The sequence below is a fragment of the Perna viridis genome, chromosome 1 (assembly GCF_037379345.1).
Source record: "Perna viridis isolate PV_CMFRI_1.1 ecotype Kerala chromosome 1, ASM3737934v1, whole genome shotgun sequence".
Classification (NCBI taxonomy): domain Eukaryota; kingdom Metazoa; phylum Mollusca; class Bivalvia; order Mytilida; family Mytilidae; genus Perna; species Perna viridis.
This window is the reverse complement of record NC_142445.1, coordinates 49,112,838-49,128,258: the sequence shown is the minus strand read 5'-3', so window position 1 is coordinate 49,128,258 and position 15,421 is coordinate 49,112,838. Positions and strand designations below refer to the sequence as shown.

Below are 15,421 nucleotides of genomic sequence, written 5' to 3'. Positions count from 1 at the left end.
GTTGTCACTGCTGTAAGTTTTTTGTTGTTATTGGTTGTTGCTATTGTTATTTTTTTGTTGTTATTGGTTGTTGCTGTTAGTTTGTTTTTGTTTTCATTTATTATTGCTGTTGTTAGTTTTTTGTTATTGGTTGTTTCTGTTAGTTTTTTGTTGTTATTGGTTGTTGCTATTGCTAGTTTTTTGTTGTTAGTGGTTGTTACTGTTAATTATTTGTTGTTATTGGCTGTTGCTATTGCTAGTTTTTTGTTGTTAGTGGTTGTTACTGTTAATTATTTGTTGTTATTGGTTGTTGCTATTGCTAGTTTTTTGTTGTTAGTGGTTGTTACTGTTAATTATTTGTTGTTATTGGTTGTTGCTATTGTTAGTTGTTGTTGTAATTGGTTGTTACTGCAGTTAGTTTTTTTTTGTTATTGGTTGTTACTGTTAGTTTGTGTTGCTATTGTTAGTTTTTGTTGTTATTGGTTGTTACTGCTGTTAGTTTTTTTGTTGTTATTGGTTGTTACTGCTGTTAGTTTTTTGTTGTTATTGGTTGTTGCTGTTGTATGTTTTTGTCTCCATTGGTTATTGCTTTTGTTAGTTTTTGTTTTGTTATTGGTTGTTGCTGTTAGTTTTTTGTTGTCATTGATTATTGATGTTGTTAGTTTTTTGTTGTCATTGGTTGTATTTATTGTTAGTTTTTGGCGTTATTGGTTGTTGCTGTTGTTTTTGATATTATTAGTTGTTGCCGTACTGTTCTTATACTCACTTTAATTGAAAGCAGATCCGGTTATAATACCCGCTGTAATTTTGGTTGGCTTCGTTGAGATAGTGGGTGCAGGACGGAACAGGGCGAGCGACCGGCGATATTACTATACACATTCCTCATAACCCAGGTTCATAGTACAAAGATAACATGTTGAATGGCAAGAACCAATTTATAACAGCTGCGGAAATTATGTACATGTATACTTCATTTTTGGAATGGAATTAAGCCGGAACTGGAAACTCGAAATTAAAAATCTGTGAATCTATGAATTATAACTATCTTTCTACACATCGTTACTTTTGCAAACTATCTCTTTTTTGCATTGGAATGTTTATTTTCGGGATAAGTGACTTGTGACAGTTAGTTCCGTCAAATATCAATCTTATTTTCAATAACTTACACTTGGTACTGAATACAAAAATACCTATCATATATTATATATATTGTCAATGTCGATATGCTGTACACGTGTTTCAAGGAGTAACCTCTCATCAGCAGCATTAGAATCAAACATATAGGAAGATCTAAATCCATCCAAAAATTATGTGTATACAAGAAGTACTCAAAACCAAAACTATCGAAATAGGAAAAAAATCCAATAACGAAAGGTGCTGCCATGTACAATGCCAGGAATGAGGCCTCAGTGTATCAGGTATTTTAAAATTTGTAATACTGGAGATTTTGACAAATGTGATAAATAAAATTTGATACAATATAATAGTGTACCCGTTCACAAATAGCTACTTCAGAACAAAGCAAACTGTTCATGGTTTAAAACCTACATAATATCAATAATCGAAATTCATGGGCAAATTGGTTTGGGACAATAATACTCAGCTAATTATTGAACCTGATCATATGATATGATTCGGGAATTTAAATCTAGAACTTTCGAAACAAGTCAACTAAAAGTATGTTCACATTTAACAGTACATGTTCTATATTGATCAGCAAACCGCGAAATACAGGTTCCAACAATATATTTAATCACATATGTTTATGTCACTCTTTATTTACATACATCTACATATATTCATATCACTCATAAAGTTTGTAAAGCAAGTAAAGCATATATTCTTTCATCAAAATTCAGTATTATGTATGTATAACTATCCCTTTAAAATCTAACATGTGTAGAGTAAGTGGTATTGCTGTAGCTAACACCAATAAACAAAGTAAAACATAACGAACCACATTTATTCTACAAAAAGGTAAGAAATTATATGTGCAACAGAAGTAAACCTGATTGAATAAAAAAAAAAAGTCAAAATGTATAAAATTGTTCTTTTCTCTTTATTTGTTGTTCGTGATCATAGATTTGAGTTTCTCCTCACTTGCACCAACAACTTCTGCCACCTGAAAAGTTAAGAAAATAAAATTATGACAAATTAAAGAACTTCGTCTATTTCTACATATGACGTAATGACTTACTCCATGACAAGTATGTAGCCGTTCCTGTAGACAAAGCTTCCAACAATATTGTGTTGTTAGTATCGTATTACTATGAGTGTCTTCTTGGAGAACAAGGCATTAATAAAAAGTTTGGTAATCCTTCATACGAACGCAATATAAACATTGAGGAATCATGAATCCCTTAAACAGACCAAAAGACGCTAAGTCGGAAGACTGGATACCTCTCCATAAAACAGAGGTATCTTGCCGCATCATCAATATGATTGGCAAAAGAATTGCCACTTCATTTGAAAAAAAATATTCTTTCATGGTAAAGGAAAACTATTGACCAAACTTTACGACAAACGTGATGACTTTTCATTCAGAATTGTCAACTTTCCTTTCATATGTGGCAACATCCCTTCGGCTCCTGCGTATGGAGTGTTCATATCACAACTCATACGCTATACCAGAGCTTGCCGAAACTACGCAGACTTTTTGTATCGCGCTAGAAGTCTAACAAATAGCCTTCTGGAACAGGGTTATGTTTCTAGAAGATTGAAATCATCACTACAGAAGTTTTATGGTCGTCATCATGAACTCGTGGATCGTTATGATGTATCCATCAGCACCATGAAAACTGATTTATTCAACGGGTCATAGTTTGCCTTTCCTCGTTTGTCTACCCCGGACTTGACTTTTTATGAGCAACTCGGCGGGTGTTTCTAGAAAAACAGAGGACGCTTACCCTACCGGTGCATCTGGTCCATGCTCCCAGTTTTTAGTGGAGTCCGAGTTGCTCATTTACTTTTGTTACTTTGTATGTATGATTTTAGTTACTTTATGTTCTTTGTTGTGTGTGTCTGTTTTCCATGTCTGGTCTTTGTCCCTGGATTACATTCTTTTGATTGCTGCTATAACCTTGGTTCCCTTGATTACTCTTTCAGCAGTGAACGAGGGACAAAACACATACTGTGAAACTGTAAACTCACACAGCGTTATTAATCATATGTGGATTCCAAAAGAATCCAAAGATCTTTTACAATCATTCTCAGCCATTCACTGAGGTTAGACTATTCATAAACTGAATTTTCTACTCTTTACACTACCTGGCCATATGGCAAATACAGCCTTTAATAACAACCAAAGCAACTCTAACTGTTTCGTTGTACTTGGGTGCAATCATACATACATCCAACGGTCGCAAAGATAAAACATGCTATATTGGGGGAAAAGGTTAATCAGTTTAATGGAGTTCCTTGTTATATTTTGTCTCATTTGGAGGTAAACTTTTTTTTTTAAATTATTGGCATTCCAATGGACACTAATTGCGCCCTGCTCTCCTTGTCGATATTCGGAGTTCCTTCAGAATCTTTCAAAAGACAAATAAGCGTGAAACTAGGTTTTTTATTTCATTTACAGATAAATTGTCGATTTTGTATCCATCAGTATAATCCTAATTTCATTAATATATCCCCCAGAGCTGGAATTCAAGAGACAATAGACATTCGCCTCATTTTCTGACGAACTTATCGAAATTTACACCAATGGTCACCTCAATACAATACTTTACGACAAACCAGACAATTTTGATTTCCATTATTAACTTTCCTCATATGTGCAGTAATCAACCAATTTCACCTGCATACCGGGCTTACATCTCGCAGTTGATAAGATATGATAGACCCTGCACTTATATGTAGATTTTCCTTGACTTTTGTGAGCACAAAACAAACTAACACCAGAACTTTTAGGTTCACAATGGTAACAGGCACTTTGGTTCGTCATAACACATGGGTTCACCCTCGTACTACGTCACTTTTAAATGCATGCACCAAGGAACAAAGTGGAGACAGTAACATAATGGTTAATTACATCTTCCGGTCAAATTATTCTCAACTTCATGTAATATTTAATTTGTCCTCCAATTCAAATATGAGTTCCATAATTTTGTTACTACCTTTGTTACTAATGCGATACCAAATTTGACACTGGATACAGATATTCCTCAACTCAATCAAAAAATATAATATACTGACAATTAGACATGATACATACCTTCTTACCACCTCTGTACGCTTGGAAAGTTGGCATAGCAGAGATACCGCTCCCTTCAGCTACCTCCTGAAATCAATACCTGCATTTATTATTATCTAGGATTTTTAGTTTGCTTAAAATATATGGTGAAACAAGAAAAGCATCTAAATGTTGCAGATCCACAAATCAGGTTAAATAATATATATATATATGTATATCAAAATAAAGTTAAACTCTTATTCATGACGCAAAAGGATCGGACACCAGTATCATACAATTGAATAAGATTTAGTTCTATCAACAACGAAAAAAGTAAAGAACGAAGAAACAGGGATAATTTCAAGTAAACTATGTCGGATCAGACCACTGTATAGTGGATAAGTGACCGTTCTCCAAGTTTCTACGAAACGAAATGATACACCCTTATATTAAAACATGGATTCAGTTTATAAGATTTCTGCTAGTTGTTCTAATCTGACATTACGTTGAAATTCTTGGCACCCGATGCAATTTTGTATTCCTCTAATAGACGGTCCACGAAACAAAATCTAAATTCAATCTAGAAATGCGACTTATGATAATGATAATGCACACATTCTTACCGTGTTTTCATCTACATTAATTTTTATGAAAATGACATCATTAAATTCATCTGAAAATGCCTGAAATATACGAAGTAATGAATTTTAAATATTTGAAAATACATCACCATTTCTGAATAACATACAGTCGACCCTACAAAATAGGTAATTCAAATTTAAACTTTCTCATTGTCTTTAGACCACCAACCTACTGACATAATAATTATTGATTTTAAGTAAATGATGTAATTTTTCAAGCTTATGATGTAGGCATTGCTTTGCACAAGTCAAGTTTAAAAAATCGATTGAATGAACTTATAATAATCTCTATTAATCTTACAAGGCCTGATGAACAAAAAAACTTACCGTGAATTTAGGGGAGATCATTTTACATGGACCACACCAGTCAGCAAAGAAATCTACCACGACAAGCTTGTCTCCAGCTCCTGCTAAGACATCATCGAACTCTTTCTACAAAAAAAAATGAACATTCCATTTTCAAACCAGTTAGGGTAGTGGCGGATTTAGTTGGAGGCTTCTGGGGTTCAGACCCCCTTTTAATTGGAAAATTGTATTACTTTAATGCAAAATTTTTGTGAACTTCTGCTTTTCAACATATATATTTAAAATTTTTAAAATATATACCTATATATATTTATATAGCTACATATTTTGATGGAAATATTTTAGTGAAATAATTTCTCCTTCTTGTTCGATACTGACACGTGACACTTTATGACAGTTTAAAAATTAAGTATCTTTGTTCAAACAATGTATCATAAGCCTATTTGGCTGACTGAAGATTACATGTAACCATGTTATGTTATATATGTATATACCCCTATCATACGGTATATACAAAAGAGAACAAGTCTTGGGTGCTTTGAGGATTATTCATGAACATATTGTATATTTGCATATTTTTCTAAAATCATTGTTATCATGGTATCAATTTTTTTTCTTGTCTTATAACGACACGCTTTTCATTGGTCCCTTTACTATGAAAAATATATTTTATTCTATGCAGGAAAAACGTTTAAAAGGAACTCAATCGTGTTACTATGAAAAGTCAGTCGTTCCAAATAAATTGTGACGTTCAGTATTTGAAAAAAAAAATAAATCTAATCGGATTACTCGGACTGTTTGATTTTCATGGCCAGTTTAAACACATATCTGGTAACATATAAATTATGCATAACATGTTACACGTTAACATCAGTACATTTATACATGCACTGATGTTAACGTGTCATACTGAATCATTTAGCCGGTTTAAGTTTTCAAATGAAAGCAATGTCGCAGTGTATATTGTGTTTGTGGTCAAATTTTAATACACTGATAGAGTCTACCTGTATAGTACATAATGCCGCCGCGTGCTTTTGAAGGAACACATGTTTTTCGTTTTCACATATGAATAAGAATACAACAGAAAAAGAACTCAAAAAGCAATAAAATCAAATGATTGAACTGAAACGGACTTTTACACACAAATATTTCATGCTGGCAAAGAAAAAAAATACTGAAAAATTACCGACAAATATTATACATCAAGCTAGAATTAAAACATGTACATTGTATGCATAAAAATGCCAGAAAAGGTCAAAAATATTTAACTGTAAAAGGTAACGTGAAGAAATAAAGATATTTGTGATATCTTTATTCTCTTACCTTGGTGGCAATTTCTTGTACCGGCATTTTGTTATCCGTTCGTTTTAAACTAACTAACAACAGGTTGGTTACAAGATAATGAGAAATATACACAGTATAGTATCGATCTATAAATAGCTATGGTATCATACTAGTGCCCGGCTGTGTTTTTTTCAAAGCTTACCGGATTTTACTTACTTGTTAATGTGATGGATGTGATTACGGAAGAAATTAAACAAATTATTTGACCAAACGAAAATATAGTGTAGTCACTTTCAGTTTTGACCTTATTATTTTTTTTCTAAAAAAAAGGTCGGGATAAGATTAGGCTGTTTATTTCCTCCTACCTTACTTTCCCTATTTCGTGTGCCTCAAGGAGGTAGACCTAGGGTAAGGGACACAACTCGTAAAAATCAATGGAACGTTTGTATTCAGAATTTTACATCAATATTATGTAAGCATCTATTTAACTTGGATTGATTTTATTCTGCTTCCAAAGAAAGCGTGAGAGGCTTGGCGAAATTGGATATGGTACAAACATATCACTGATTTCAAGAGTTATATCCCTTACCATAGGTCTACCTCCTTAATAGTAAATATTTTATGGCCTTTGTCAATTCTCAGCATAGCACACGAACGACAATCGTTTATGTTATCAGTTGTGTTGACTAATTTGTTCCTAAAACGTTAACGTTATTTTAAATAATTCTATTTTTTTTCAGCTGCAGAAGAAGTTATAATTTTCATTTGAAACTTTGAAAATCCAAATTGTTCAGTACTGAAATGGGGGAAATATGAAATCATAATCCATTATCTGTCCATGCCATGGCTGATTAAAAAAATGTTTTTGTTTGTTTGTTTGTTTTGTTTGTTTGTAATTTAATTTTTTTTTTCAAAAACAATCCATACTTCCTGGACAAAACGATTAAGCAATCGAATAGACCCTGTTTTGAAGTACAAGCCCGACATTCAAAGGTGGATCATCATTTTGCTAGCTCAGACTGGTGATCGGACACTGCAATCAGACTCCAAGTATTCCCATATATACCTCGTGCTTGACAGAGAAGCAGTGACTACAATTGTAGTCTTTGGTTGACTCAATCGGAGATCGAACCATCGACTTTCCGCACTATAGGCCAGCACGCTAACCTAAGACCAGCGAGGCGGTTAATATAACAGAAAAAGTATCCTGCCAGCTGGGCCTAATAGTCCATATGTACATTATGTCATATCTCTGGTATTTTTATATAGAACATTACATGATCGAATAAGAATGTCTTTGAGTATGAAATCCTCCACTTAGAGTAATCCATTTCTATCATTTTTCATATTCTGATTTTTTTTTCAGTTTTCTTGTGCAAGGACAAATCAACTCTATTGATATTTTTTTGCATAGCATAGGATTTCGAAAATGAAAAACGTGACCATTTTTGAAAACCATTTAAGACGCTTTTAATACACTACAGCATGTGAAAATACGGACGTGGGAACATAGATACTGCATGACTGTATTATTATTATGATTTTGTCAAAATTCAACCGCCCCGTGCAGGTCCGGGTGTTAAAAAAATAGGCCTGCAGCAGCGCTAAGCTTGTCGTATAAGACGACTAAATAGTGCTCAGAAAACCTAGCCGGGGGCTAGGCGCTCTGCCCACAGAGCAACTGGGATGTGTGCCCCAGGTGGTGGAATGGGGTACCCCTAGCGTATTACATGCTGGGGTTGTCAGGCTATAATACGGAAAACCTGACCGCAAACCATAGTGGTGCACCGTGTTGGGAAAAATGCCACGTTCCTTGCACGTTAAAGAACCCTGCTGTGGTATTCGATAGGAGTAGGAACCTTTGCGCTCCGCCACAGGAGGCTAAATTGCCCTACCTTACCCATCCCCCCTTTTTCCAGTGGCAATCAAAATTTGTCGTCCCTATTATCCTTGTGACCCATCTTTTTTTCTTTTTTTTTTCGTTTCATGTTCATTTTGTCATCTATTTCATGTTCATTGTCTGAATATAGCTGAAATATTGCTGCTCGGACGTTTAACCCCAATAAACAAACAAACAAAACAATCAAAATTCAACCAAAGCATGCATTCATGATGTCTGCATTAATGGTTTCATAGTAACGAGTTAATTGCAAACATCAAAATTTACCTTTCTGAAGTTATGGTAAAAATATTAACTGTTTGATGCAGATTTGAGAAACTAGAATATTAGTATACATACTAAAAGAAGGAATTTGAAAGTTCGATGTATGTTTCCACATGATTTTGATCCTTACATTGAAAGCCTCTCGACTTAAGCCTTGTCACGATGACTTTTAAAATAAGACAATTGAAACCAGAAACATAAGTTATGTAATTTCATACCCTTAATTACTAGTAATCTCTGAGCTGCTTGCTTATTTAACGTATTGCGTTGTAACTTCATTAATTTAGTGTAGTAAAATCACGTACCAGTGCGAAAAACCCTTTTCCGCCATTTTGTATCACGGAAAAGTGTATTGTTTTAATCTATGGTCATTGAGGGAGGTACCTTAAAATACAAAAGTAACAATCACAAATTACAAATTTCGATATGCTGTAGACGTGTTTCAATGAGAAGCCTCTCATCAGCAGCATTAGAATCAAATATACAGGAAGATCTAAATAAAAAGCAAGGAAAAGGGGATAAAATACTCAAAACCAAAACTGTCGAAAAAGAAAGCCAAATCCATAACAAATTTTTCTTATTAAAGGATGGTTTTTGTTAAATGATAAATTTGTTGTTGAATTTCAGATATAAAATATTTTATAAAAGTAATCAAGGAAACCAAGATTACAGCGGAAATCAAAAGAATGTAATCCAGGGACAAAGACCAGACATGGAAAACAGACAAACACAACAAAGAAATAAAATAACCAAAATAATACATACAAAGTAACAAAATTAATGAGCAACTCGGACTCCACTAAAACTGGGAACGTGGATCATGTACACTCACAATAAAATAAGATTTATTCATTTCAAGCTTGTTGTTATAGATCTTTAATTGTCAGATTAGTTAAGTCAAATGAAGTCTGTTTTAATCTCCGCTTGCTGAAATACCATCAAATGTGTTCATATGTTTATTGCAACTTGCCCAAATGTCTTCAGATTTCTTTCCATAAAATTTGTTCTAACTGCCACAATCATTGTCTGATTGTTACATCTACTTGTCTGATGATTTTCAGCATTATGTTAGACTGCTTGCAACCAAATTTCTTTAATTGCAGTTTTACCTTGAGGTTGCCTACATCTTACCAGACATATTCTCTAAAAATTGGTTGTTTTTGCTGCTTGCACAAATGTCATCACTCTCTTCATTATTTATCGAATATGTATACCTTTGTTTAACTTGAACTTTCACAACCCCAGAAGTTTATTGTTAGATAAGGACCACTTATGCCATCAGTTTGTGTTCATCTTCTGTCGTCTGTCATGGGTTTCAACAGTATGTAAGAAACCCCTTGATAAAATTTGACTGAAATTTCCAGGAAGGATGTATGCAAATGACCCCCTTTTGGTTCCATTTGATCAAATAAGATGGCCTCTAGGAATGTCTATGCTTCTTATTACATGTAGCCGAATTTGAAAGATGAAGTTCTCAACTGGTCTTGGTAACTTAGTGGGTGTTTCCAGCAACCTCGAAGTTATAATTGAAACCCAACAGAAAACACATTTTGGTCTATGTCTAAGTTAATACTGAGAAAATGATAACCGATATTGGAAAAAAGGCAAGTAGATTTGATTTACATTTTGTTTTACTGAATTAATGAAGATGGCTCACTGAAGTTATCTTTGCTTCCGATTGGCCAATTTTGAAATATAATCATCGCTTAGACCATAAAAGCCAATGTTTTGAACTTGATACGGCTGTTGATCTCTGTATGCCCTTTACGAGTGATCTAGATAATGCTGATGTGTTCCTTGTCACCAGACCCGTTAAAGAGACAACCATATAAGCAGAGAACATTAAAAAGAATGAAATGACCAGAAACAGAAAGCTCAAGTTCAGTATAGAGGCTGCAGAGTCGCAGAATGCACCAGCTTTGGCTTCAGAGTTCCACAAGAAGATAATAACTGGCCAACTTAAGAGCTCTGTAAGGATGAAAGGTGCCTCAACAACACTATGGCGAGAAAACTCAACGAGTTACGAAAACAGGAGAGTCGTGCAAATATCATCTACAGAACCAGGTCATATGCTGTAAAGAGAAAAAGAAAATCGTCAGAGACTGAGTACCAGTACAGAAAAAGACAAGCGCTATCATCTGTGTCAGTACTGATGAAGAATCCACTACAGACGACAATGCAGTTACTGCAATGTCCATCCACATTTCCTTAAGTTTTTCATGTCATGTAAAAAAGTGGCCTCAGTGAAAAAAAAATCAAAGAAAATGAAGATGTAATACCACTTCGTTGGGACTTTTTTTCTGATTCATACACATGGCCCAACTAGAATTGGGTTCCGTGTCGAAAGGGCACTCGGCCGCTTAGCCATTTTGGAATTATGGACCAAAATAAGTCAAACAAGTATTTTTCTTATTTTGGAGAAAAACGTAACTAAGAAATACAAAGAATCCTTGTCAGCAATGTATATTTTCACTGCGGACATATTCTTTGTGAGGCCGGGGAATCGACATCTCTTTCGTGGAGCAAGATGGAGATCCAACTAAATACCTTTCTTTATATGGATTCTTATAAAGTTTGGGAATCCAATACAATAAAGGCAAACCCTCTCTTTTTGTTTCGATTTTGAGAGAAGACATGAAGGACTTGGGATTATTTAAGATTTGATCTTTGTCAAAGGTAGTATGTTTGTATGTGGCATTACCTGGGGTGTTATTATCAATGCCCAATTCCTTGATTTTGGTATATTACTGAACACAAAGGGAAATTTATAACTTTAAAATCAAAATCTCGTTTGTCGTATATGTTACACTGAGATGACTACTGTCGTCGAAAAGGTGTGATCTAAAAATGGTGCGGAAGAACCTGTGTCGGTAGTCTCTTAAATTTCTAATTCTGGTGGATAAATAAACGGAAAGAATTCTCCAAATTTAGAATTATTAATGGAGATAACATCGTCAATATATCGATATGTGAAATTAAAAAAATCTATCCGCTTTAGCTTTTTTGTCTTTCACGAAATTTTGAAGGAAATCTTCGACTCGTAAGAATAAAGAAACCGATCGACTAGGAGAGGGGTGCAATCAGTGACCATTTGAATGCCGATACTTTGTTGCAAAACTGTCCCCCCAAAAGTGACAAATATGCTGTACAGGAGAAACTCTGATCACATGTTGCTCGGTGTAGCAACTTTTGTTTTTTGTGTTGTTTTGTTGTTTTGGATTTTTGTTGTTGTTTTGGTTTTTTTGTTGTGGTAAAATATGTAGAATCACACCCTAAAACAACAACTTTGTAATAATTACCATTCTTGCAGCTAAGTACTTCGTGGATGATTTCTTTTAGACGGGATTTTAATTATCATGGGGCAAGGTTGCATGTGTATAATGTTGAAAATTCAACAGTTTTAATCAAGTTACAGTGAAGGAGCGAGATTAATGATTATCTAGAAGATTAGAACAGTTTTCCTCAGAGATCAATACCACTTAAGTTTAACGGTATTTTTATAGTCCTTTATTCACTGTGAACAAAATCCTGGGCAGTTGATAAATCCATCGGATTTGTTTGAAAGAATGTGTCCGTACTTCATAGACGTGCAATACTATTTTTTGTCAAAGAACCTGTATATGTTATATTTTTGTATTTTGTTTCAAGGTTTCGTAGCGGTGAAAATCAAAATCGGACACTTTGTTACAAATACGAGCAAAACGGGTCAGTTGTGAAATTCAAATACTTTAGGGATATCACCATTCAGGAACGAAAAACAAACAACAACAAAATCAAAATAATTTCTTCTGTGATGAACTTTAGTAGGATTGCTGTCATTTTCTAGCGTAAAATCTACACCAAGAAAAAACTCTTTTCTTATGGATTCTGAATTAGTTTTTGTCTCTCAACTCAGACGCTTAGAGATTGCGATCATTACAGGCCATTCAACCAAAAAGCCTTATTTTAAGTCGGTACATGTAAAACATTACAACACAAGCTCTACTGAGCTTTTAAAACCGACATATATAACAATAACAATAATATACATAAGACACACAAGACATACAGCATTAAAATACATACAAAGTAGTAAAGCAGGCAAATAAAAATGGCAATATTTCAAAGACAAATTACATGTGGGAATGTCATGTGTGTTGTGCCCTTAAATTACATACATGCAAACTGTAAGATTGACTATAAATAAATTAAGGCTAAAAATAATACAGCTAGCAATAAGCATAACCAAAATTATTCCTGATGATAGCAGATCAGATAGCACTATAAGCAAGCAAATATAAATTATAGATTAATAAAAACATAAAAAACACCACTTTAACAAAAGCATGAGGTTATATGCATGCAGTGCACCTGCACGAGCTGCCATTCCATGCATTAATGAGACTTTTTAATTTATTGAAAGAAGTCTAGGATCTAAAATAGTTTGGCAGCTCGTTCCATAGTTTGGCTGCAGTGTACCTGAATGATTTTATGCCATACGTAGTTGTTCTTACTGGTGGAACCGCAGCCAACTTTTGGTACCTAAAAGAATAATTGATGTTTTTGATATTTATTAAGTCATGTAAGCGTGATGGGCTTCATTTGTGCATGATGTTAAAAACTTAAATTGCCATAGATCTTATCCTTCTAATTTCTAATGTTGACATTTTAGATGTTTCTTGTAATTGTTCATAGTTACTTTGATAGTCTTCATAGATAAATCTGAGTGCCCGTTTTTGGATTTTTTGGATTTTGTTTGTATTGCTTTTACTACAGAAGTGCCAACTGAGCGGACAAAAGTTTAAGTTTGATAATGTATAGGAATGGTATATGATAAGTTTGCCCAATCTGTTAAGGTATTTCCAGCAAGATTACAGATTATATTTTTTATCCTTTCTCCCCACAGCCAACCTGAAACTTTTCTGGATTTGATTTTCAATGCTCCAAAACCAGTCTATAAGAGCTTAACTGTCAGATTCTACATTTTGTATAATCATATCTATGTTGTACTGTGCATAGGATAGGGTGTTGTCGTCTGCATAATTGTATAGAATGCTATTTTTCGTGAAGTGGAAGATGCCATTGATGAAGATGTTTAAAAGTACAGGGCCGAGAATTGAACCCTGTGGAACTCGTTTGTAAATGTTTTGCCGTTTATTCAGTGCTGTGCCAAGTTCTACTGATTGCTGTCTGTCAGATAGGTAGTTTTTATGAGTTTGAGTGCATTTTCAGACAATCCATAGGCTTTTAATTTCTGAAGTAAAGGTTTATGCGGTAAACAACCAAAAGCTTTACTTAAATTCATTAAAATAGTTGCGATGTATTTGTTTTCATCTGGCGATTGCTTTTAAAAATGTTGTTTTACATCCACATCCTTGTCAAAATGCAGAAATGTTAATTAAAATGTACCATGAGTTGGTTATTAATGGCTCTTTTAAAGAATTGTGATATGACTAGCAATATGCTCATAGGCCTGAAATTATTTTTTTTCAAATCATTCAAACTTAATCCAGAACCATTGAAATCATATATCATCAACCATCATATCCTTAGATATTCGTCTCAACTAGCTACATTTCCCAGTTGATATGCTTCATGCCTCAAGTGCTCAAGGTATTTCATATACATTTATGTGTCATGTAAAAGCGCTTATTTTCTGGGCACATAGTTCCACTGACACGTACATTAAGATAAACGATAATATCTTATGATATAGTTTCACCAATCGTGTCTGTTGCAGGAAACATTAGCCTTGCACTTTTAAGTCCTGGACCATCTACATCTCTATTTTAATAGCCAAATAGCGGATTGATTATTGCAAAAAGCATGACCCCAAAAATGACACAATTCCAGAGAAATGCATTACCAAAATTCCTATGCCATTGTCTATGCAAAATTACATTTTATTTGTCACCTGCGGGCTTCAGATATCACGAGGCGGTAACCGTAATAAAACTACACGATACCGTGGGTGATACGTCAGAATGATTTCGGGGGTTATGCTACCCTTTGTAAAAAATGGACAGACGATGAGGGCAATCATAAGCCTGAAACCCCTTACTTCATACAAGTTTCTTGATCGGAACCACTGTCCCTTTTATCCGTCAGGGCCTGCATGGAATATTTGAAGACAGCCCTTCCAATCGGCACTCAGCTTTCCTATTTATATTTCATTTCTATGATTTATGACTATTTATAATCTCACAGGGTTCTTATTTCCAGCTAAACATCAAATGGTTTATCATCCGTCTAACCATAGATAGGCAACTTGAATATATCGACACTGAATGACTGACTTAATCGGGTAAATGCATAGAAGAAAGCAGGTACAGTACTGATAAGAGGTTTGAGGTAAACTATTTTTAATTGGATCGTTCAATATAATCAGCACATTTAGTTCGCAGTAAAAGTTGTTCATTCGTTTTTTTTTATTTAAGAATTGGCTATGATAAAAATTTTGTCTATTGAAAAATAACAAATTTTCCATATGCATATTGCGCGAAGTGCAATAAACAAAATATGCACATGGAAAATTTATATTATTTTTCAAGACAAAATTTTCATCATAGCCAATTCTTATTAATTAATTTTAAAACATATGTTTATCTTTAAACATGAGAAATGTAGCTCTGAATTTAACTGAATAGGGGTGTGTCAATATTTTTTATCCATTGTGATAAAACAAAATTATTTTAACCAATCAGATTACAGTATTTATCTCAAATTAATTTATTAGCGTATATAGCATAGAATTAAATTTGATATATTAGAAATACCTACGAAGTAGATCTAACTATTTGCATTTGAACCTTAATAGGGAATGCCAATGGGACTATTTTCCTGCGGTAGTGTAAGATAATTGCAGATGCTATCAGGTTTTACAAATTAAAAGAC

At 33.9% G+C, this 15,421-nt stretch overlaps 1 protein-coding gene across 2 annotated transcripts; it reads right to left on the bottom strand.

Annotated features, from left to right (window-relative positions):
* Window positions 1–1,928: 1,928 nt before the first annotated feature.
* Window positions 1,929–6,581, bottom strand: LOC148629148 (thioredoxin-like). Of its 2 annotated transcripts, XM_088544968.1 has the most exons (5): window positions 6,424–6,581; window positions 5,122–5,226; window positions 4,777–4,836; window positions 4,196–4,261; window positions 1,929–2,101 (listed from the first exon to the last, which is right to left on the bottom strand). In XM_088544968.1, the coding sequence occupies exons 1-5, from the start codon at window positions 6,448–6,450 to the stop codon at window positions 2,039–2,041; spliced, it is 321 nt and encodes a 106-aa protein (XP_088401094.1). In that variant the 5' UTR covers window positions 6,451–6,581; the 3' UTR covers window positions 1,929–2,038. The 2 variants fall into 2 exon arrangements, with proteins under 2 accessions (XP_088401094.1, XP_088401102.1); XM_088544976.1 differs by lacking the exon at window positions 4,777–4,836.
* Between the last annotated feature and the right edge of the window lie 8,840 nt (window positions 6,582–15,421).